Genomic DNA, 22484 nt, shown 5'->3' with positions numbered 1-22484 from the left:
CCAGTTTGTAGTGATATCCTCTTAGAAACCACTCCTACTGAATGAGGCACTGCCCTAAGAAATATTAAAAATATAAAGATAGATGGCAGTAACGTTACCAAATACATTATATTATATTTGGTAGCATCACTGCCATCTGTTTTATGGTGTTCAAATTAGATAATTAAAAATTTGGATAATAGAAATATGTATAATTAATAAATAAAATATTTTTGGCGATCGACCAAGTCGCGAAATCATCTGAATGCCTCCTCAGTGACTAAGTCTACTGCTGTCAATTTCACGATATACTTTATATAGTTTCTTATATTAGCTTAATTTATGTGTACTTAATAGATTATAAGTTATCGACATTTTTTTTCATTATTTTTACATTGGGATAAAATATATCCTAGGGTCATGGATACTTATCTCATTTTTCTCTACTTACAGGAGATTCTAAACATAGGTAAATTTACATTCTACTGACATTAACAAGAAAGTGTTTTCATTAGATACGTAGTATTGAACTATCTTCGCTTTCATTAATTTTTTGACGAGCCTCTTTGTCACTTGAATAATATGTTATTTCATGTCCAGTACCATACATAATTAAAATCACATTTGCAATTAAAAGTGTGCAGGTTCATAACGACACCTGTACTCCATCGAGAAAGGCTGAAAATGGGAGTAGGTTGTCATTCTATAGAAATAGTCCCTGGATAATGCAATAATAAAATTGATGTATTAACAATATAAATTTATAATAATTTAAATAGCTAAGTATATCAATACGTAGTTAAATATTATTTCAATATATTAGGTGTAATAACCGGACGTTTATTGCTTTTATTTCTCTGATATTTGAACACATACGTAACATTAGGTTTTTTGTTTTTGATGGGTTATAAAATACATCTGATGATTGGATTGATAAACTAATTTATATTTATAAAGTATTCATGTTTGTAATGAAAAACATTGCATTTGTTCAGTTTTTGCTTTTCTCTTAAGGGGTTATTATTCTTTAATGCAATCCTATATACCTACTCCCGTCCAGTTTAACTGAATAATTATTTGAATGGAATGTTTTCAGGGCTTAGCGATGGCGAAAGAGATAGGGGCTGTGAAATACTTGGAGTGCTCGGCGTTGACGCAGAAGGGGCTGAAGACGGTGTTCGATGAAGCCATCCGGGCGGTGTTATGTCCTGTCTTACAAGTCAAACCCAAGCGGAAATGTATCCTCCTGTAGTGCACAGTGAGTTAACGCACCATACTAATATTAATACAGTCGAACTTGGTTATTACGAGGAAGATGGGACCGACTGAATTTGCTCATTATAAGCATTAATCGTTATATCAGAGAATAGGTATTTTTAAATGAGCAGTCACATAACACAATTCTGAAAACCATCGTAAAAATCCCCAAAACAAGCATTGGCATTCATAAACTACAAAAGAAGTTGTGAACGTAATGAACGCTGGTAGGTACCTACTGACTTCACAAACCTTGAATTTTTTACTTGTTTCAACCATATGCGTGGATACTTTTTCAATATTGTTGGTGAAAATACCAATTAGGTAGGTACTTAGACACTTAACTAGTATCATAAACGTAATGCGATCCTGGTGGCATCCTGTCCGGTCGGATTTCATTGTTTGGGGTCGAAATGTTTTTAAAAAATCAACACAACAGTTTTAAGAAAAATTTTGACCATATTTTAGCTCGGTATATCCGATAGGTTGCTCGTTGTAACGGTGAATAAATGTATGGAGAAAGTCATAAACTAAAATGTCACCGAATGTTTCCTCATTACATCCGAGATCTCGCTATATCCGTGATCGTAATAACCGAGTTCGACTGTTCCCGTATCTGCCTTTCTGGACCTTTCTGCACCAAATATATTAAATTTATCTGAATGCGTCTCGGATTAGAAATTGGATTTACTGTCTACCAAATGTATCTAAAACAAAGAAAGATGTATGTAAAAGGAAATGCAGATTCTTGTCATATTATTAATTTTTCTAATATTACTTTGAAAGAACCAAAATTTCAGCAATTTCTTTTGAAATTATGATACCGAAGACATGATTGTGGAAGTGTACTAGCGGCGAAGCGTGGAGGGTGGAGATAGGCTCTGGAGATCCAACATAAATCGTGTCTATTATGGTTTGCTTTAGGTAGGTTTTGATTGAATTTTAAAAAACTAACCAATACAATGTGCAATTTGTATTGTTAGTTCAATAAAAGTAATACTAAGTATAACTTACAAAGTTTAGTGTGCACTATTTATGTCAGTACCCACAGCCTACTTCCACCCTTCAGCACTGAAGTGTATAAGTAGGAAGGCCATCGACAAATCATCTGTTTCTCTATTTTCTTGGAAAAATCAATCATTGGAATCATTGATTCTGATTAAGTTACTGCTTAATTTTAATGGATAGCAATGTCCAAGTGGAACACTGGCAGAAAGCTCATATTTGAATATGTGGGCTTATATGGGAATTGTGGACACCTTATATAAATGTATGTATCTTATTATTGATATGCAAGATTACTAATGTCTTTTAATTTCTATTTTCAGAAGTAAACCCCATCATCTCCCGGCAAGATGTGGAATTTGTTTAAATGAACGATGGATGTATACAAATACCTTTTTTCATCCGAGAAGACGCTCAAAAAATAAAATTTAAATGAAGCAGGAGGGATAGTAAAGGACACTGCCCGTGCGTTCAAAGTGCGTTGTGACGTGTCACGTGTTGAGTGCGTGAGTTGCCGGCGTCGCCCCCTCCCTTTCCACCCTCGCCCTTGCGCACCGACCGCCCTTCCACATTTTAAAACAATACAGTTTCGGCATACTTATTCAATGCTGTTTACTGTCCATCCTTTGTCGGAAGGGGAAAGGTCGTTATAAAATAACAATCGAACAAAATTGTCCAACAGTACTTTTACCACTTATATTATATTAAATTTAGTAAGCGGGGGTTGAATTATTTCTATCAACGCCCTCTTTGTTAAATGACACTTACAATGTGGTAAGTACCGTTTGACAATTTGTTTTATTGTGTTTTTTTTTTCAAGTAAAAATTGCTGATTTAGAATTCTTAATTTTATAAAACTAACCTCTTATCATTTGTCGATTGACAATTCGCTGACAAACTAATTTTTTTTTTATTATCTGTTCCGAAGAGAGCCGATGAGTGAGGTGAAAAATGTTGTTAAACTGTTTGGCCACCTTTGCAATGCTGACCCATTCTTATTTCGTGTATATGGTTGTCAACTTATATGAATTATGATTGCAACAATGTTTTGTGCATCCATAGAATATGAAAAGTTATTTATTCTATGCGTATAACGACATTGTTTCCGCACAATATTTTTTTACTATTGTTTGTTAAGATTCAATTAGCCATTATTATAATTGTTACGAGATTTTCTGCAATCTCTTGTTATGTAAATGTTTTACAAGACATTTTCCTCGTACCTTGTACACCATAATGATAAAACATTATTAGACATACCCGTTGATTCGTTTGTCTTTTCATTTACAATCAATTTTATTGTTTCAAACTGTCAGTCCATCTACTATCATACTAAGTGTCTTTAGGGGGACTGTAATATGTAATAGGGACATCTAGTTTTGAAATTATGAGCTTGACATGCAAAAAAAAATAAGATGAATTAAGGAACATTCATTTTAAATGTAACAAGTTTTTTTAGGGGAACTATAATTCGTCACCCCAATTCTATAAGTTATCTAGATAACTTGATTTTCACTGTTTTTGAGATAGCTATTGAATATGATTCTACATTTCCTTCTCTACAAAATACATCTATGATGGCCGCAGGGCTTAAGCGTCGGTCTATAGCGTCGTGGGTCCCAGGTTCGAATCCTGGGTCTGGCAAGTACACATATCGTCTTTCAATTTGTGTATGAGTCATAGTATAGACCTAATAGGTTGAGCAAGTGGCTGACATCCATTTCTCACAAAAAACAAAATCTGTTAAACCTCCACTCTGGAGTCGCATATTATGATCTTATTTGGATCGGACATGGACGGAAGTCAGAAGTTGATGGGAACTGTATTAATTTTGTGTTTGAAAATATTAGATAACTTTAAAACCATAAATGCATTAAATAAATAAAATAATATATCTACAATATTTTTTCATACAATTGAATATTATTTAATTGTTCCCAAATAGACGAGCACAATTTTCCGTTTTTATTTTAAATAATAATTATAGCCTAGATTTATGTTAATCAAGTAAAGTTTAAATATCATTTTCCCAACAATGACCAAATCAGAGTTATCTAGTTGTCGTATTGAGGTGACGAATTGATTCACTAATAATCTGACAGCAGAATAACATATTCAATACAATCATTCTATATATATTATTTATTATTTACTATAATATTTAGTTCCATTGTGGTCCACTCTACAGATAAGTTTGTAGGATTGTAAAACACAAGGTTTGTCAGTCGATTGTATTGTATGTTTTGTAATTTTTTCATTAGATGTCTAATACCTGTTATAATCCACGATAAGTCAAAAATTGTACACTGCGACAATTGATAAGGTAATCTGTTTAAAAAAGGCAAACAAATCTAGGGTGTCCGCAGTTTAAAAGTGTAAAAAGTGCATTTTTCAGTTTGAATAAAATATATTATATTGCAATTATTTAAATGACTATATCGATGTGTTTATGTGAATAATGAATGTACCTAAAATGTATAAAATAATATGCAAAATCGGTTGTAAGATGTAATCTCTGTGTAAATTTTTTTATGTCATCTATTTGTTAAAATTAGCGAATGTTTATAAATGTCATCAGTTCTTTACAAAAGGTTGTGGTTTAAATTACATCGTCTTTTTCTCTGACCATGTTCACTCCTCGGGTGAATCTTTTTGCGTCTCCCAGGTCACGCCAGCATCCCGTTGACATTTAGCGGACGTCGTCGGAATCCGGTCGGGTCGTAGAAAAGGCAGGTCAAGTTGCAGTGGCGAAGGGTGGAGATAAACTGTGATGACCCGTCTTAAATAGTGCATGCTAAACTTTGTTAGACATACTTATTTGTTTTCATTGAATACAGATTGCAGATGGTGTTGGTTAGTTGTTAAAATTCAATTAAACCCTGCGAAACTGAACCGTAATAGATATTAGATAAAAAATATTCTTCTATCTGTGTAATATCTAAAATTATGTCATTAAATCATGCATAATTTTTGATATTATATAGTAGATAGAAGAATATTTTTTATCAATTATTGTTTGGTTTAGGCAGGGTTTAATTGAATTATAATAACCTACACCATCTGCAATTTGTATTCTTAGAAAAAAACAAATTTGTATTTATAACAAAGTTTAGTGTGCACTATTTATGTTGGATCTCCACAGCCTATCTCCACTAAAATGGTTTGGTTTAGCCAGGGTTTAATTTAATTTTAAAAAAAAACTAACCAACACCATCTGCAATTTGTATTCTTAGTTCAATGAAAGCAAATAAGTACATCTGACAAAGTTTACTGTGCACGATTCAAGTTGGATCTCCGCAGTCTACCTCCACCCTTCGCCACTGTCAGGTTGAGACTGTCGAGGCATTTGTAGTACTTTACTAAGCCTGGTATGACTTTGCTTCTTTATCTTATCCACCGCAAGCATCTGTTCTCAAACCTTCAGCATACAGCTGTTTTGAATCTTCGCTACTACAAAGCTGCGCAGCGAGAATACACACATTATACACATGGCATTCAGTTATGATCAAGTATCGCTGGGAGTCCTGGATGTTCCGCATCGAGTTGAACTCTTCCATTCTCATTTGGATGGCGGGTTCGCTTTGCCGTATGCCATTTTCCATGATGTGCACCTACAAATATCTAAAGCTGTCGACAATCAAATGTTCTGTTTGTCGCACATAGCTTGTCATGCAATCCGTAGATTGATGCTTGATTGCTTCCGATTGAACCATAGGATTAGATAGCATTATTTGTGTATTCCTGGCTACACAGCTCACAGTGGAGGTGAGGTCTAGGATAACTCGGCGCTGCCGACTTGACAATGGATATCAGGGCGCCCAGAAGAATGAAAAACACATACGTTATACCATGAACCAGCGGTACACAAGCAAGTCTAAGATGACATATAGTATATATCTGTAATAAAGCTAGGTCTATGATTGTTGCAAATACAGCAGTGAAATGTTAAAGCACACCATCGAGTTTTTTCAACAACTATAAACATAAAGACATAAATTATTTCTTTTATTCAACAAATAATTCACATGATTTGAAAATGTAACATTCAATATGTAAAGACATTATAAGATTACACTCGCTTGTGTACTCGATGGTTCAATTTCTACTGTATGTGAAATTTTTCACACATTTCATTCATCTGTAGTGATGCCCGGGTGTCTGTCGTCCAATGTACAGACGGCCACACTGAATCGTCCCATTCCTGCGAGGTTGACTACATTCATTGTCCACTCTCAATATGATTTATGTCTCTTATTAGATTTGCCCGTCCTTTTCTTGCATTTTTGGATGAAACTGGCGAAAGAAGTTTGGCGCTTTTTTTTTTTTAATTAAATGGAAGTTGCTAGTTGGTTAAGTCCGTTTTTGTGCCTTTGTCTTTGAATTTTGGCCTTCGATGATTTCGAAAACTCGTGATTTATTTTTTAGGGCCTATCTTTACAAATTTATTTGCAAAGTTGATTTGTTTACGTGCAGTATCTGTTTTGTTCTCTCGTAAGCCCCGTATCCTACGCATTTTACTGTGTGACAAAAATCTATCACTCGCTTGTAAGTAATAGTAACTGTAATTCTTATCAACTAAATTATTGATAGTTAGAAGCAGGGATTTCTTCCACTTTTATACTGAACGCTATAAAAACTAAATCATACCTAAGTAGACCTTTGTATTTTTTAAGGACATGAGATTTTTTATTGTAAACCGGTTTCAAAATAACAGAAAACAATTAATAATTTACGCTTAATCGAGTCTATGCATTCATACTATAATCTTTGTAATAAATAGTTACACATCGACAAGTTGAATTTCTGTTATTAATTCAAACGATTAGCTGAAAGTCTTTTCACAAAGTGAAAAGCCAAAATCAATCTTTCAATTTTTAATCGTTGTTATAGATAGAAATAATTCCCTTTGTGATAAAATAAAACTATACTGTACGTAGTCCTACATGATTTAACACATTCTGTCTGCGTAGTTTTGTGTATATTTTTAATTATACGGTTGCGATATTTTTAGATTTTAGTAATTCTCAATTTGTATTCCACACAGCACCGTGTCCCTGGTCCTCAACAATTTATGTATCAATTTATCTTTGTGCATCAAACAAGTGTATTGACATGTCCAGTCCAGACCAAGATACATCGGTTCGGTGAACAAATGAACATTGTATAGAAACTGTTCGAAAGTTGTATCAAAATTGTTTCCAAATATTTCTATCCGTACATTTGATGTTCTGATAAAAAAGTCTGTATATTTTTGTTTTCAAAAACATTGTTCATATATAGATGTTCCTGGTGTGGACACGGCTTTATGTCTCAGCAGAATTAGTCTAGAATTTAACTGCATTTTAAATGTAGCAATGTCTGGTGCTAACAAATATATATCATAACTTGTGACACTAACTAAACAGACGATTTTTTATATCAATATCTGGCCGTTTGGTTTTTATTGCCCTTCGTCACCCACTTTGGGTCAATTCTTAAGGTGGTCATCCGGTATTACGCCGCCTCTACATGAAAATTTATCTGACACGTTCAAAATTTACGCAGTAAATCGACAACTAATTTAGTAAACAAATGTTTTACATATGTACCAAAAACAGTACATTTACTAAAAATTCATGCACAGGTTTTATTTATGCACCTATGGTGTATTTACTATAAGATCACTTTGATAGAGTCGAATAAAATGAAGATAAACTTACGAGGTTTGTTTGTCAAAGTAAGATGACATAATAATGAACGAGAGATCAGTTATGCCAATTTAAAATGGTCCATAAGTGTCTGTATTTAAAATTGTAGTTTTTTTCTATCATGAATGTTGTGTAAACCGCTTAATCAAATTAAATTACGCTTCCGTGTGGAAGAATCACTGAATCATACGTAATACATTCATTAACATAATTATGGGGACAATACTTTTAAAAATGAACAATGTTGTGGCTGTTGCATTCGAAAACATCTCTGAAAGGTCTGTTTGTTTTGCAATTATCGTGTTGTGATCGTTAATTTAAAAAATGAATTCATCAATGAACATATCACCATCTTTAGGCCTAATCCCTCGTTGGAATGTGATTCTAAAATTTTATTCCCACTTCGATTCCTTCCTAATAGCGCTTCTAACCTCAGGTGAACAAGTATATTCATCTGTAACACAGGAAACTGGAGATCTAGTTTTCTCATCTAAAATTGTAATAAAGTAGAAGTAAGGTCATGGTGGATATACTTTTGAAGCATCTTATTTAACTTATTTCATCACGCATCTACAATAATTTTAAAAGAAATGTTTGTACGTATGTTTATTATATATCCCTAAAGATGTGAAAATATTTAGTTTTACAGACAGCAGAATGGATACGCAATCATGAACTGAGATAACATTATCATTTCAAAGGTAAAAGTTGATAAGTAAACTTACACACTTTCAGAGAAAATGATTTTAATAAAATAATTGAAACACATAATATAACCTTTATGTATCATTAAATATATAGAATTTGTAAAACTAAAATTGATAATGTGAACTGTGTATTTTTTTCAACAATTTCACTTAGTATGTTTTACCTTTGAAATGATATTTTCGTAAATGGCAAAGTGTACGTTATGAGTTTCTAAATACATGTTATGTTGCTGTTATTTTCCTTCGATAGTTATCTTCCTGATATTCTTCTTTTACAGGTAAAACTGATTAATTAAAAAATGTGTACATACATATTTAAAAAAGTATGCATTTAATGCAAATTACCATCGCACTCATTGTAGTGTTGTGAGTTTTACCTGTAAAATTGTGAAATAAATTTTATTATTATGTATTTGCATTTTCGGTAGAAAAATATTATTTGAGTGCCGAGGCTTCAATTATATGTTATTGAGATGTGCAGACAAAATATGCTTCCATTTATAACGCAGAAATGAACAAATTTCTGCGTTATTATTATGTATTCTTTTTATATTATTATATTATATTGCAATAAATATTTGAAAGATTAGGGACTAATCATTTCTACGTTTGTCATGATTTTTTGAATAAGAAAAAGAGAGGGCTGGTCCTGGAGTGTCCTTTTGACTTGTCTGGAATACTTGACTAGCAGTAGGCGGAGCCGACTCGTAGACGATACAAGAAATGGTCAGTCCCTAAGGGGAATATAGTTTAGTGTAGACGTGGAAAGGTGTGGATATACTTTGTATTGCCCCTTTGCGACGGGGCGATGTCGTGCTTTTACATTTTATGATGTATACATCCGTGGTGCCGCATTTGACTTGATGTCCATACAATATCACCGGCGCAACTTTTCTTTTCGCATTTTCCATAATCCACCCTCGAGGTCTTCTCTAGTTTATGTAATTATTCAATTAAAATAATAGAAGCAACTATTTGTAAACACGTATGTCCAAATATTTTCAATGCTGACCACAGGTGTTACCATTATATTTTATATCTCTCAAATATTCCATTATCTTAATCTTTGCTAAGTTACCCAACATTGATTTGTAGAATCTACTGTGAAAGATATATGATTTTGTTTTGTCACAAATCAACACCTGTTGATATCAAATAAAGAATAAAGGTGTTAAAAAATGTACCTTGGCTATTTGGATCAACTATGAATTAAATGAACTAAAGAAATCATTGTCCTTTTTAGTTGCTACTTCCATTAATTTGATAATATGACTTGAGAGGAAATATAATTATTTAATATTCCATCTTCCCTCTGGTAATTGATAATTATTGATGTTTGACTGTCATTATATAGTTATAAATAATATTATTGTATGTCTTAAGTCTTTTGCCGCCTCATTGTACATTGTATATAATAAGAAAAAATAATTTTAACATAGGCTTTATATAACAATGATTGTTTATTCACATGTCAAATAAATTTATATTATAACGAATATTAAATAAATTTGTGTAAAAAATGCATTCAACTTTGGTTTATTTTTAATTTAATGTTACACCCCTTTTGAATTAATATATTCTCACCTATATGCCAGCATCCTGAAGCTTCATGGTTACACACCCTTGTAGACGGTATTTACCAACTTCCCATTTGACGTAAAGAAAATTCAGACTAAGTTGAGACTGACTTCATGCAACAATAGCATGTGGGCAAGCGAGATTCAAGATTTAATCTTTACCTCTGGCAAGGTTATATACCTTTCATTCTGTTACCTCCTCTCACAATTATTCTCAGTTACACCGACAAACACCCAGTACGTTGACCGTCCCTTACCCAGCAGCACAGCTACAAATGCGATCTATGTGCTATGGGAGGCGTAAAACACGGCTATGGACAGAGGGCAAGTAGCACGATTTTATGCTTGCATCAATCTGGAGTGTGGTAGTAGTAGCCTTGATTGAATTTGAAATCTTAGAGCCGAAGCACACTGGAAGTGGCACACGTGACGTAGGTGGCGCAAGGGGCTCTTTTCGGCAGGAATAAGTCACAACACACTCAACAAGAGCACTCACCCATACTGAGTGATTTGAGTTTAAATCTCACTCATTCCAAATTATTTTTTCTATTTCTGAGGATTTTCAAAATGACATTTATAATTTTTTGTTCAATCGGAACTAGGGTTTTGAATTAAATTTTGACTAATCCTTTTAATTTTTTTCATTGGAACCGAATCTTTTAAGAACATAGGGTTTGACAACTCTGGCCAGTAGACATGGTGATAACAAAATTACTGGAAAGGAAAAAGGATGTAACTCTCAATTTTTTCAAAATAGGTTTTATTGGATAATAACGTGTACGACTAAACACTTGTGTCCAAAGGATGTAAGCTGCGAATCGATGTTCTAATGTTAATACCCCACATCTGACCTATATACCTTTTTGATGTACTAAAAACAACAAAAATACTGCCCATGGACTGTGAAATTCCTGTATCTGTAGCTATTTAAAAAAAAATGAGACAGCCACTAGTAATTTCCCGTATCTGAACATTGCAGGAATAAACCTGTAATAGCCCGTATCTTGCCTCTAAACTGTCAAGCGTGTTGCATGATGTGTGTTGAATTCAGCTTCAAATTGTCAGTTACGACTAATTTAAAAGGTAAAACAGTAAGTAATATAACAAATTTGGATGTTTATCTTTATATTATATGTCACATTTTATTGGATGTTATCATTATATTGGACGTTATATGTGCTTTGCTTTACCACTTTTTACGATAGGGGTTATTGGCATGCTGTGTAGTTACCAGTGGCAGAGGGTGACTTTTGGAAAGAGGTAGGCTGTGGAGATCAAAGAAAAAGAGCACACTTGTCAGGTATAGATAATACGATATTACTACCGATAAATAGGTACGCACTAATGTCAACGTCACACCAAATCGATGAAATTTCAATAGCTCACTGACGATATAGAATTCAGCAATGAATATAAATTATGTATTTTCCTATACCTACATGTAACATACGCCTAAAAATATAGCATCAGTAAATATTATCAACTAAGACCCGGGTCTATAAAACTGTCATACATACAGTCGTTGCATACGGGTGCGAGTCATGGACGCTAAATATGAAAGCAGCTGAAATGGTGGACTGCTTTGAGAGAAAGATCCTGAGGCGGATATACAGACCCATGAATGATGGTGGGGAGTGGAGAATTAGGTACAACACGGAACTATACCAAGATTCAAAACTCTCCACCTTCATAAAACTCCAGAGGCTAAACTGGGCAGGCCATGTCCAGCGCATGCCATGAGTCACGGATACCGAAAAAGATCCTCGTAGGTAACCCAGGGGGGAAAAGGCCAGTGGGAAAACCACGCACACGATGGGGTGACAACATTACAAAAGATGCTAACCAGCTGCTAAAAATCATGAACTGGAAAAGACATGCGGAGGACCGTTCCGGCTGGATGACGGCGGTGGAGGAGTCCAGGGCTCAACTTGAGCTGTAGCGCCATCGAAGAAGAAATATTATCAACAGCCCAATATGACAAACAACTAAACAAAAAAATTATATACTTATATGTTAAATGATAAACAGTAATCATGAGATAAGATTATTAATATTACATATTAAAAAATATTCTATCTTTATATGATGTGATTGAACAAATAGAAATTATTTTGTTTAATTACCACATTATTAATTATTATTTGAATAAAGCGCCAAAGCGACAGTCCTCGACACTAAATATATAAGCTTTGCCTTATAAGCCTATAGATTCGTATGAATAAAAGCAGCTTATTGCCAATTCTGTACAAAGTCTTTACAAAAATACTCTCCAACCGCCTAGAAACTGCTCTAGATGAGAATCAACCGAGAGAGCAAGCTGGGTTCAGAAGAGGCTATAGCACGATGGACCACATCCATGTCGTCAAAGGAGTTATAGAACGGTATCAAGAATACAGACTGCCACTATACCTTGGTTTCATTGATTATGAGAAGGCATTTGATTCAATAAAAAAATCTTCTGTTATAGACGCCCTTAGCAACCAAGGAATTTCCAGACGCTACATAAACATATTGAACAGTATATACAGTGAAGCCACAGCATGCGTGAACTCCACAAACGGTCCTGTAAATTCCCCATTAACAAAGGTGTCCGGCAAGGTGATACCATATTACCTAAATTATTCACCGCTACTCTTGAGGACTTATTTAGGAAACTTGATTGGGAGGAAAACGGTGTTCCAATTAATGGGGAGCACCTCAGTCACCTACGCTTTGCAGATATTGTTATACTTTCACAAGACCCGAAAGACCTCCAAGGTAGAATGCAAGAACTCGCGGATGTCAGTCAAACGGTCGGCCTAAAGATAAACGTCTCAAAGACAAAAGTGACCCAACTCACTAATAAATTAATAAATTAATATCAGATTCGAAGAATATTATTCAATCTAGAACTTCAGGGTTGTGTGTATTTTGTATTTTAACTTTTGACTGAAAACCATAACAAAAAGGTTTTTTTGCTTCCTGTAAAATTTTATTTGTGTGGATTATGTCCTTTTTCCTTTCTAAAGTCGAAATATATCGTCAGTGTTTTGTAAAAAGGGCGAATTAACCAAAATGCTATTTTACAGGAGGAGGATTTTTAACTATTGACATTTATTTGTTTATTACCTGTAGATGATTATAAATATCTAACAAGTTTAAAATAAAGCTTAGAAAGAATACTGTCATTATAATAGGTATTATTATATAATATTTTAAAAGGCCTAATATGTAACATTTACTTTTTAATTCGTAATTTTAATTAATTTAATTTTAGTTGATTATCGTTTTTAAGTACTTTCCTGTGGGGATAAAAATTCGCCATTTTTACACAACAAAGCTAGTGGGGTACATATTGTATTTTCATTAAAATCTCAATTTCGCCAAAATGGTTGATTCGCCCTTTTTACAAAACACTGACGATATGCTTGGCAGCATCACTAGGAGCATGTATTACAAATAAAATAGCCAATAATTTCAATATTTTTATTACAAATGAATAAACTTCAATTTTTTATTTGTACAGTAATAATTATTCAACAGATAAAATGGGTGTAAGTATAGGTACATTTAATATTCACAAATTGAAACTCCTTTATTATTGAAATAATTCCACTCAAGCTCGGTTCCTAAATTTACCAATACCTAAAAGAGAATCGTCACCAAAGTGGCACAGACAATTGCATTGGATCAATCCCCTACCATTGTTTGACAAAGCTGATGAATTCAAAATTTCTCAAATAATTTATGACTTCTAAAGTGCAATGAGAAAAATTCAATCAATCTGTATGTACTAAATTTACAAAAATATATACGAAAAAGACATCTCGCGGTCCATCTATATAAATATATGTAATAACGTATGAAAAACATATAAATTTTTAATATAAGCACTTAAATACTAGATAAATCAATTAAATTCGGCAGATCGCTGGAAGATTACTAACTTCATTGTTTTGTTCTCTTTTGGCAGATAGATAGGATACATCCTTTTAATTTAACTGAAACACAATACAATTCCATGTCGTACTTGAAATTATGTCAAAACCACTGAAACTATTTCGGTGTTTGATGGCTTGAATGAAAGACTAGGGCCCCAAGATGACTGCAAAAATAAAATTAAAAGGCTAAGCGAACAAGCAAGACCAAGATGGTAACCCTAGATCCCAGACTATTATCCCTACAAACCACTCGTTTCATTTATTTTAATAACAATCAAAACCGGCTTCATCTCTTTTACACATGCTTATTTTCTCAATTATCAGTTGAGCTAAAACTGACGAAACTGTCATTATTAAAATATTTGGAATATTGTGTTTTATTTTAATTGATACAATGTCTTTCTACCAAGAATTGACAGTTAACGCCATTACAGTGAGAAATACGTTGTAAAATTGGAGCTGGGGATTTGTGACACGTCCACGTGGACAAAGTCCATAGTTTGTTGCACTTTAGGACATATGCAGCAAAATAGCTTTCAATGTGAAATGACATTGCTCCATTTGAAAAAACTGTGAATGTCCACAACAGAGTGCTTCTGGAGGAAAAAAAAGGGACACCCCACCTTTTTTTAAGTTTTGAAGCAAAAAGAAACAATAGCGTAAAAAGCGTCTTTATTTTTCTAAATAAAAAAGCGCTGATTTTAGATATAATCCGATCCATCTGTCAAAATTCATAAAATCAGTTTCAATATTACATAACACCAGAGAGGATAATGTAACCATAATACCGTCCATTCAAAGGTAAATCTCGCTAAATATAAATAATCACAATTCATCTTGAGAAAACATCCTAAATGTAATCAGTGAATTCATCCAATACACAACCTTGATTAATTAGTAAATATAAAAAAGGTACGTGAATTATCCTTTACACTCCTAAGTTGAACATTAGCTATTCGTCCAACCTATTGGATCCTCGCTCCGGATCAAAAACACACATTGAAAATAAAAAAAATGTGTGAATTTGCCAGACCATGGTTTCAGAAGCAGTTGCCCCGCCACCACTCCACAATGAGTATTAATAAATATACTTCGAGATAATTTGCTAAAATTCGCAACACTGACACAAATAATATAAAACTTTCGATTTTCTCTAGTCACATGATGAGTTTATACATTGCTTGTCTCACCGTTATTTTTTAATCTTGTATTTGGGATGTTACCATAGGTAACCGTCTCCTTCGTTCCTCGGTCATACTGTTTAACGGCCAGTAAATAACTTTTAGCCAGACTTGGCATATCATAATAAAATGGACTCAAAACAGAAAAACAATGTTAGCAGTTGCCTTGCGCTCGATGGATACGAGTCAAATGTTTGACTTCGAAATCAAGATACTACACCGGAACAGAGGGCACTTTTGCATGACAGATGATAAAGATAACCATTTAAAAACACCAACAATTTTACAGTATATAATTAAAGATACTGGGCTACGTTTGAAAATATATCTTTTGGCTCTTTCAGCAAAATCCAATGTCCAGTATGGCAAACAGGTCTCGATTTATACTATACGAATTTTACCTTTGAACTGGGCATATTATGACATAGATATATTATGAGATAAATTAAATTTAACTTAAAATTATTACAAATTTAATGCAAAAGGCAGATATTTTAACATATATAATATAAATATAATCATGGTGTTGGTACATTTGTTATGTTTTTAATTAAATATTAGATTAGGCTCTAACAGCTAACTGATTGTGTTTTGTTGACACCACGCAAGTGAAAGATCTGCCGCGTGCCATGGTCAAATTTACAAAGTGACTATTCCTACGCAGATGTAGAATTTTATTATTCATAGAATCCACGGAAATTTTATCTCAAATTCTTCAAGCACAATCCAGCACCCGATGTTTACTCTATTGATAAAAGTGTGGGAAGAAAAGCGCTAACCCGTGAGACCAGTAATTGAGGCGTCACACCACTCGACAATCTAGGAAAGAATTTGGCACACATCCTCCGATAAGAATATTGCACCCAATATTCCATGACCGTAGGAAAAATCTGACAGATTTCCTTACCGGACGACTGTGCATGGACTAAATCTACAACAAGCACATGAGTTGAATACTTCATTAGGTCTTCAAACCCCCCCCCCCCCTTCTCACTGCATGCATACGAGGTCTTCACAAGAGTCATAATCAAATCTGTAGATGACAATTGCAAGTGGTCAGGAAGACAGGAAACACGGTTGCATTCTTAATGTGTTTCTTGTTGGCTTTATACTACAGAAGTCAGTTCTACCTAATGAGGTATAGCGGCTATCCCCACTGTGAAGTTGTGACTTGGAGTACACGGATGAAACTGTGTTATTCATCTATATAATCAGGGTCATTTAAGAGGGAATTGACAGGTTACATGAGCTTATATACTTGTGGCGGATACTCAGTGTGGAGTGGTATAACTTTGTGACAAACGATAGGATTCTCGAGAACAGATCATGTACCTCCCGTAAGAACTAAGAATAAAATGCAATTGCCCGTATTTTTTTCAAGCCAACTTGTTTCTGGTGTAAGCTAAATACTATCCACAAAGTGTGACAGAGTTACATGCTGGCTACGATACTGGTGATTACCCAGGAAGACACATGTCAGGAGGACAATTTTTGAATGAAGCGCTATGACCTGTTGCGCACAACTACTTCGATTGAAGTACCAAAATTGCGCAAGCCTACTTCGATTGTAGTACCAAAATTGCATATTTAGTCAACCGGCAGTGAGGAGTGCAGTTTGAATTTGAAGTACACATGCTTTGCCGCTAGAGACGCTGACGGTAAATGTCAGATATCTAATGTCAACGTAATATTATACAAAACTGTATGTACATCTATTGTTTTGTCTTTTACATATTAATTATTACCGTTGAAAGTGGTATTTTGTGTTTAAATCCTCATTTAAGTATTTATCGTGATTTTGTAAGTAAACAACATGTTTGTTTGCAAAATACAATGGAAATGCCGTATGTAATATTGTGATATTCCAACTTGACATTTTGTTGACACGGTGAAAATTCTATCTTACTCTAATGCATGGACCGGGAGGTATAAACGTGCCGAATGATTGTTCACTCGCACTTATGGTTCATGGGTTGATGCCGTTTGAAGCTATGAACACACAGTATTTACTTAAAAACTAAAAATTTTACCTGCTTCAGTCAAAGCGGTTTGGTGACGGGTTTCGTAGTGCTTCATTAAAAAATTGCCCTGCAGGGATTCACCGTCTGGTGTCCATATGTTTCTCCCAAGGAGTGAGCATAGATAATGCCAGAAATTTAACCACACTAACATGTAACCACAAATAAACATTTTATGCCCAATTATCACTCCATGCAAGACAAAGACAAGACAAAAAAGCATAGTATTGAATTAGTTTCATTAAAACATTTTTCATACTGTGTGAATAGTCACTGTAGAATTAGAATAATCGGAAATGGCAGGCAGATCAATGGTTCTTAAAAGATCGCTAGAAGTGAGTGTGATACCACGGGTACGAATCGTACCCGAATCAGTTTTCAATCGCGGCGACATTCATTAATATAATATTCACATCTACTTAATTTATTATGAAGGCATTTTAGTATTTGTATATTCTGCGCGGACTTGTTTCGAGTTGAAGGGAGAACATGTTTTTCAGCCTTTGTTTGGATGGTTTCATCTGAAATTAAACGTAATGCACAATTATTATTCCAAATTATGATAAATCCGCACGTGGTTGGAATTCACATTCTCTTGGGCATGTTTACATCAGTATTTACTATTTATTTAGTAACAATAGTTTGTTAAAAAATTACACGGATACTCTCTTTTATGATTTAAGCCTTACACAGAAAAATGATATGGGGGGGGGGGCTATTTCAAAAAATATCCATAATATAATAATTGATTAATGATTTTTTAAATCAGCATGGCACAGTTAACAAAATCTAGCATGTACCATTGACTTGCGCGTTTACCCCAGCTACTACTTATGGCTTCTTGTCGCTTCAACCGCGGACCCCTGTACTTTTCTAGATACATTCCTCATACCTAGACACTCCACTTTTTAGTCTAGTGACAAACACCTAGTCTAGAGCTATAACTACAGGTACTCACCTACAAGTTATTACGACCTGTCACATCCACAAGTGGTTATCGAATGCACATTGCCTAACGATTATAATTATTGGGATCATTATTGTATTGTCTTTTAAACATGCCACGTTGGAATATTAAAACAAATATTAGATGCCGCAAATCATTACACCAATCAACGAGTGCTTAGGGTTTTCCACTGACAAAGGCTTTGCATATCGTATAATGCCTAGAGGGGTGAAAACGTTGAGAAGACTGTTATGACAGGCAAATCATTCGGGTTATGATCCTCAGTCATGAGGTCCTGATGAAAAAAAAGAAGTAATGCCTAAATAATTTAAATGAAATAAATAATTTTTCATTTCTAGGGGGGTCCAGATTTGAAACCCCCCCCCCCCACTTGTGTGTGCGCCTACTTGACTTCAATGAAAACTCTGCATTTCTTGCCAACATTGGACATGCGTATCTTTGAAAATTACATTCTATCTAACTAATTGTTGTGTAATAGTAATATGTCAACTGAGAGGGAAACAAGAATGTTCAACAAAATTGCTGTCTGTATTTTTATGTCATGGTGTTAATCACAGTACAGACAATAAATAGAATTCCGATAGGCTATATACGAAACAGTAAATTTTGACGCAGGGTTTTGAATATGTGAATGTCCTACGAAAATGAATCACGCATTATATACGTGCAATACACCAATATTAAATGAGCGTCAATGCATAAACCGAGAGCAGTTGTCAGTATTCGACGTATGACGTATTCTTGACACGTGTTTAAATTTATCCTGTGTTCTTCCTTACTCAAGTTCGGTTACCTGCTTCTCCATACCCGTTAGGTATTTCAGTTTCCATTATTTCTGAGTTCCCTGTTGTTAATGTTTTAAATTAATAATTTGTAATGTCCAATTCATGGTCTTACTGATGCATTGTGAAATTATCTTAAATTGAAATAAAGAAAATGTCGTTTCGCCGACAGTCATCAAGATAATACTGCCATACATGTATATATTTATGGTAATTTTGTAATAAATTGTAAGCCTATGTAAACCTTCCGAATAAATGAATAATCTCCACTCGATGTATAAAATAGGTATATATATTAAATCTATAGCTACCGATAAATGTTTTGCAGAACAAGTACAACTCTGGAAGCAATGTATCGTTGTATGCGACGACTGATTTTCTATTCAAAAAAGCATTCTGGATAACACAAGTATCTATCCCTCCTTAAAGTCAACTCGTAACTTTTATGTTGAAATCTGAATGTAGTGATGAATGAAATATGAGGTTGGGTACGGGGCACAAAGTACGTTAGAAAAAACATTACGTCCATACACCAGTGGCGAAGGGTGGAGGTAGGCTGTTAAGATTCGCTATAAATAGTGCACACTAAGCTATGTTAGTCATATTTATTTGTTTTTATTGAATTAAGACTACAATTTACAGATGGTGTTAGTTAGTTTTTAAAAATCAATTAAACCCTGCCTAAACGAAACCATAATAGATTTGGTCTAATTTGGGCAATACGACAAAATTGTGCACAATTTTTCACTCATAGTTATTTGTTTTCGTTGGATTAAAACTACATATTACACATATTGTTGGTTCATTTTTTTAATTCATTAAGTCCTGCGTAAATCAAACTATAATAAATAAAAAATATTATTCTATCTATAAAATGCTCAAAGTTATGTATGATTTAATTGCATAATTTTAGATATTTTATTGATAGACGTGTATTTTTTGACTATTATCTATTATGGCTTGGTTTTTCAGGGTTTAATTGATTTTTTAAAATCTAACCAACATTATCTGTAAATTGTAGTCTTATTTCAATGAAAACAAATATGTATGTCTGAAAAAGTTTAATGTGCACTATTTATGGCGGATCTTAACAGCCTACCTCCACCCTTCGCCACTGCCATACACTGATGAAGATGGAAAGAGGCGGAAGCGAACCTTTAATGTCCCACGCCTATCCCTCCTGGCCGAAGTCTTCGGTGAACTTGTCGAGCTTGAGCATGTCCTGGTCGTTGACGGTGGGCTTGGAGGTGGCGAGGGAGCGCAGCATGTCGGACATGGTGACGGGCGGTTCGTAAAGCTTATCGCCGTCCACATCCATCCACGTCATTTCGAAGGCGCCCGCCTCGCCCGGTGAACAAGGCGTCAGCAGGTCGTTTACGATGATGGAGCGGTCTGTGGGGCTTGGCCCTGACACTTTTTTGAAGTGCGTAGCCGTCTGCACTTTTCGTACGGGCTGCATGAGAGCGTCCCGCACCAGAATGCTGATGTCAGCCCCCGAGTAGCCCTCTGACTTAGTGGCGAGCACCTTGAGGTCCTGGTCTGTGAGTTCGTGGGCCGTGTTCCCTAGGTGGAGTTTAAACATCACGAGGCGCGCATGCTCCTCGGGTAGGGGGATAAAGATGCGCTTCTCGAAACGTCGCCGGATGGCCGCGTCCAGCACCCAGGGGATATTGGTGGCACCCAGCACGAGGATGCCGTCGTTGTCGTTTCCGACGCCCTGCATCTGCACCAGGAACTCGGTTTTGATGCGGCGGGCGGACTCTGACTCATTATCGGAACGCGACGAACACAATGAATCCACCTCGTCGATGAAGATGATACTCGGTTTGTGTTGGCGCGCCAGTTCGAATAGATTCTTTACCAACTTCTCAGACTCTCCGAGCCATTTGGAGACCAGATCGGACGAAGACACGGAGAAGAAGGTCGAATTGTTAGCCTCCGTGGCGACGGCCTTCGCGAGGTACGACTTGCCCGTTCCCGGGGGGCCGAACAGCAAGATGCCCTTCCACGGGATCCTCTTTCCGGTGAAGAGATGCGGGAATCGGATGGGCAGGATGACGGCCTCCTTGAGCGCCTCCTTGGCCCCCTCGAGGCCGGCGACGTCGCTCCACTTGACATGCGGCTTCTCCACGATAATTGCGCCCTCCAGTTTCGCCTGCAGCTTCTTTTTCTCAGGATCGTCGGAGTCGCTATCGCTGTCACTCTTCTTGTCGTCGCTCTTCGATTCCCCCCCATCCTTGACGGGCTTCTTTTTGTTGGTGTGACCTTTGTTTATGTATTCTTTGAGTTTCTCGGCTCTGTCCAAATACTGCAGGCACTTGGCACGAATGCTCTCCTTGGCGCGGTCGCCCTGAGCCTCATACTTGATAGCGTGCAGGAAGTATTCGACCCCGTGCTCATACAGGCGGAGTGCCTCAGCGTAATTTTTATTGCGATCTTCTTCAGTGGCCTTCGTGACAAGATCGATGGCCTTTTGGAGGGTGGTGCCGGTCGACATTGTGGCGGGGCTATTGTTTCGGTTTCGCTAAAAAAATGCGACGCACCGCGGTCGACTATTATTTTGATATATGCTATATTTCTAAAAATGTCTAACTCATCACATATCTAGAATCCTGACACGCAAATGACGCAAGAAACAGATTAGGCACGGCTTGACAGTTATCCAGTGTTGACAGTACACAAGACGGGGACGGTGTTGCCGCCTTTAAAAAATACTGCATTTCTTTCGATCTGGCAACAGCACACTTCTTGTGATCCACTGTACACAATGCGCAATAGTTACGCGAGCCGTTTAAAATTAATAATTATATTGAAAATCATGAAGAGAGTATTATTATGTTTTTCGATGTATATACTAAATTAATATTTACTTTGTATCCATAGCTTAGTATTTCAAAAGTTTGTTGTGCAACCACCGTTTATTTTTTATAACTTTTTTATACATGTTGACGTTTAGATGATAAATGCTGCCTGCAAAGAGATTCAGTGACGTCTCTAGACAAAATGCCACCCCTGGGCAACGCCAAAATAACGCTCCACTTTTTATACAGTATTTTTTATCATCCGACCAAGTGACGTTTCTGGTCACCATGGACGTCGAAGGACAACGGAAGTAAACTACACATCGCGGACCTGACGAAAAATTACAGTCTTGCTAAACCTTTTATGTTAATTACTTAATACATTTTGTTTCCAACCAGTGAGCGGAATTTTTTATGGAAAGATATTTTCGTTATTAGGTACTAGTTTAGGTGGCTATTTCTATATAGTATACCAAATGATTCTCCTCGATTTGCCGCCCTTCGAGTAACTGCCGCCCCCAAGCGACGCTCAATCTACCTACCCCCACGGGACATCACTGTGCCTGGCAACAACTATAACAATAGATTTAATTTCTTTTATGG

General features: G+C 35.5%; 2 protein-coding genes across 2 annotated transcripts in view; one reads left to right on the top strand and one right to left on the bottom strand.

Moving 5' to 3' along the window:
* Rac1 (ras-related protein Rac1) overlaps positions 1-4081 on the top strand; it is an 84077-nt gene extending 79996 nt beyond the window's left edge. The window contains exons 5-6 of the mRNA XM_085949787.1: positions 1076-1237; positions 2565-4081. Of these exons, the coding sequence (XP_085805913.1) occupies positions 1076-1231 (156 nt within the window). The 3' untranslated portion in view covers positions 1232-1237; positions 2565-4081. The remainder of the gene's footprint in view (positions 1-1075; positions 1238-2564) is intronic.
* A 13235-nt stretch (positions 4082-17316) lies between these two features.
* Positions 17317-21747, bottom strand: LOC147070504 (vacuolar protein sorting-associated protein 4). The gene is made up of 2 exons (XM_085949467.1): positions 20236-21747; positions 17317-17852 (listed from the first exon to the last, which is right to left on the bottom strand). Exon 1 carries the CDS (start codon positions 21575-21577, stop codon positions 20252-20254), a length of 1326 nt encoding a protein of 441 aa, XP_085805593.1. The 5' UTR covers positions 21578-21747; the 3' UTR covers positions 17317-17852; positions 20236-20251.
* Between the last annotated feature and the right edge of the window lie 737 nt (positions 21748-22484).

Source organism: Rhyacophila brunnea, unplaced genomic scaffold, assembly GCF_057557595.1.
Source record: "Rhyacophila brunnea isolate RB1 unplaced genomic scaffold, BYU_Rbru_1.0 scaffold_22, whole genome shotgun sequence".
Taxonomy (NCBI): domain Eukaryota; kingdom Metazoa; phylum Arthropoda; class Insecta; order Trichoptera; family Rhyacophilidae; genus Rhyacophila; species Rhyacophila brunnea.
The sequence above is the reverse complement of the archived record's forward strand: the minus strand, read 5'-3'. Positions and strand labels throughout refer to the sequence as shown.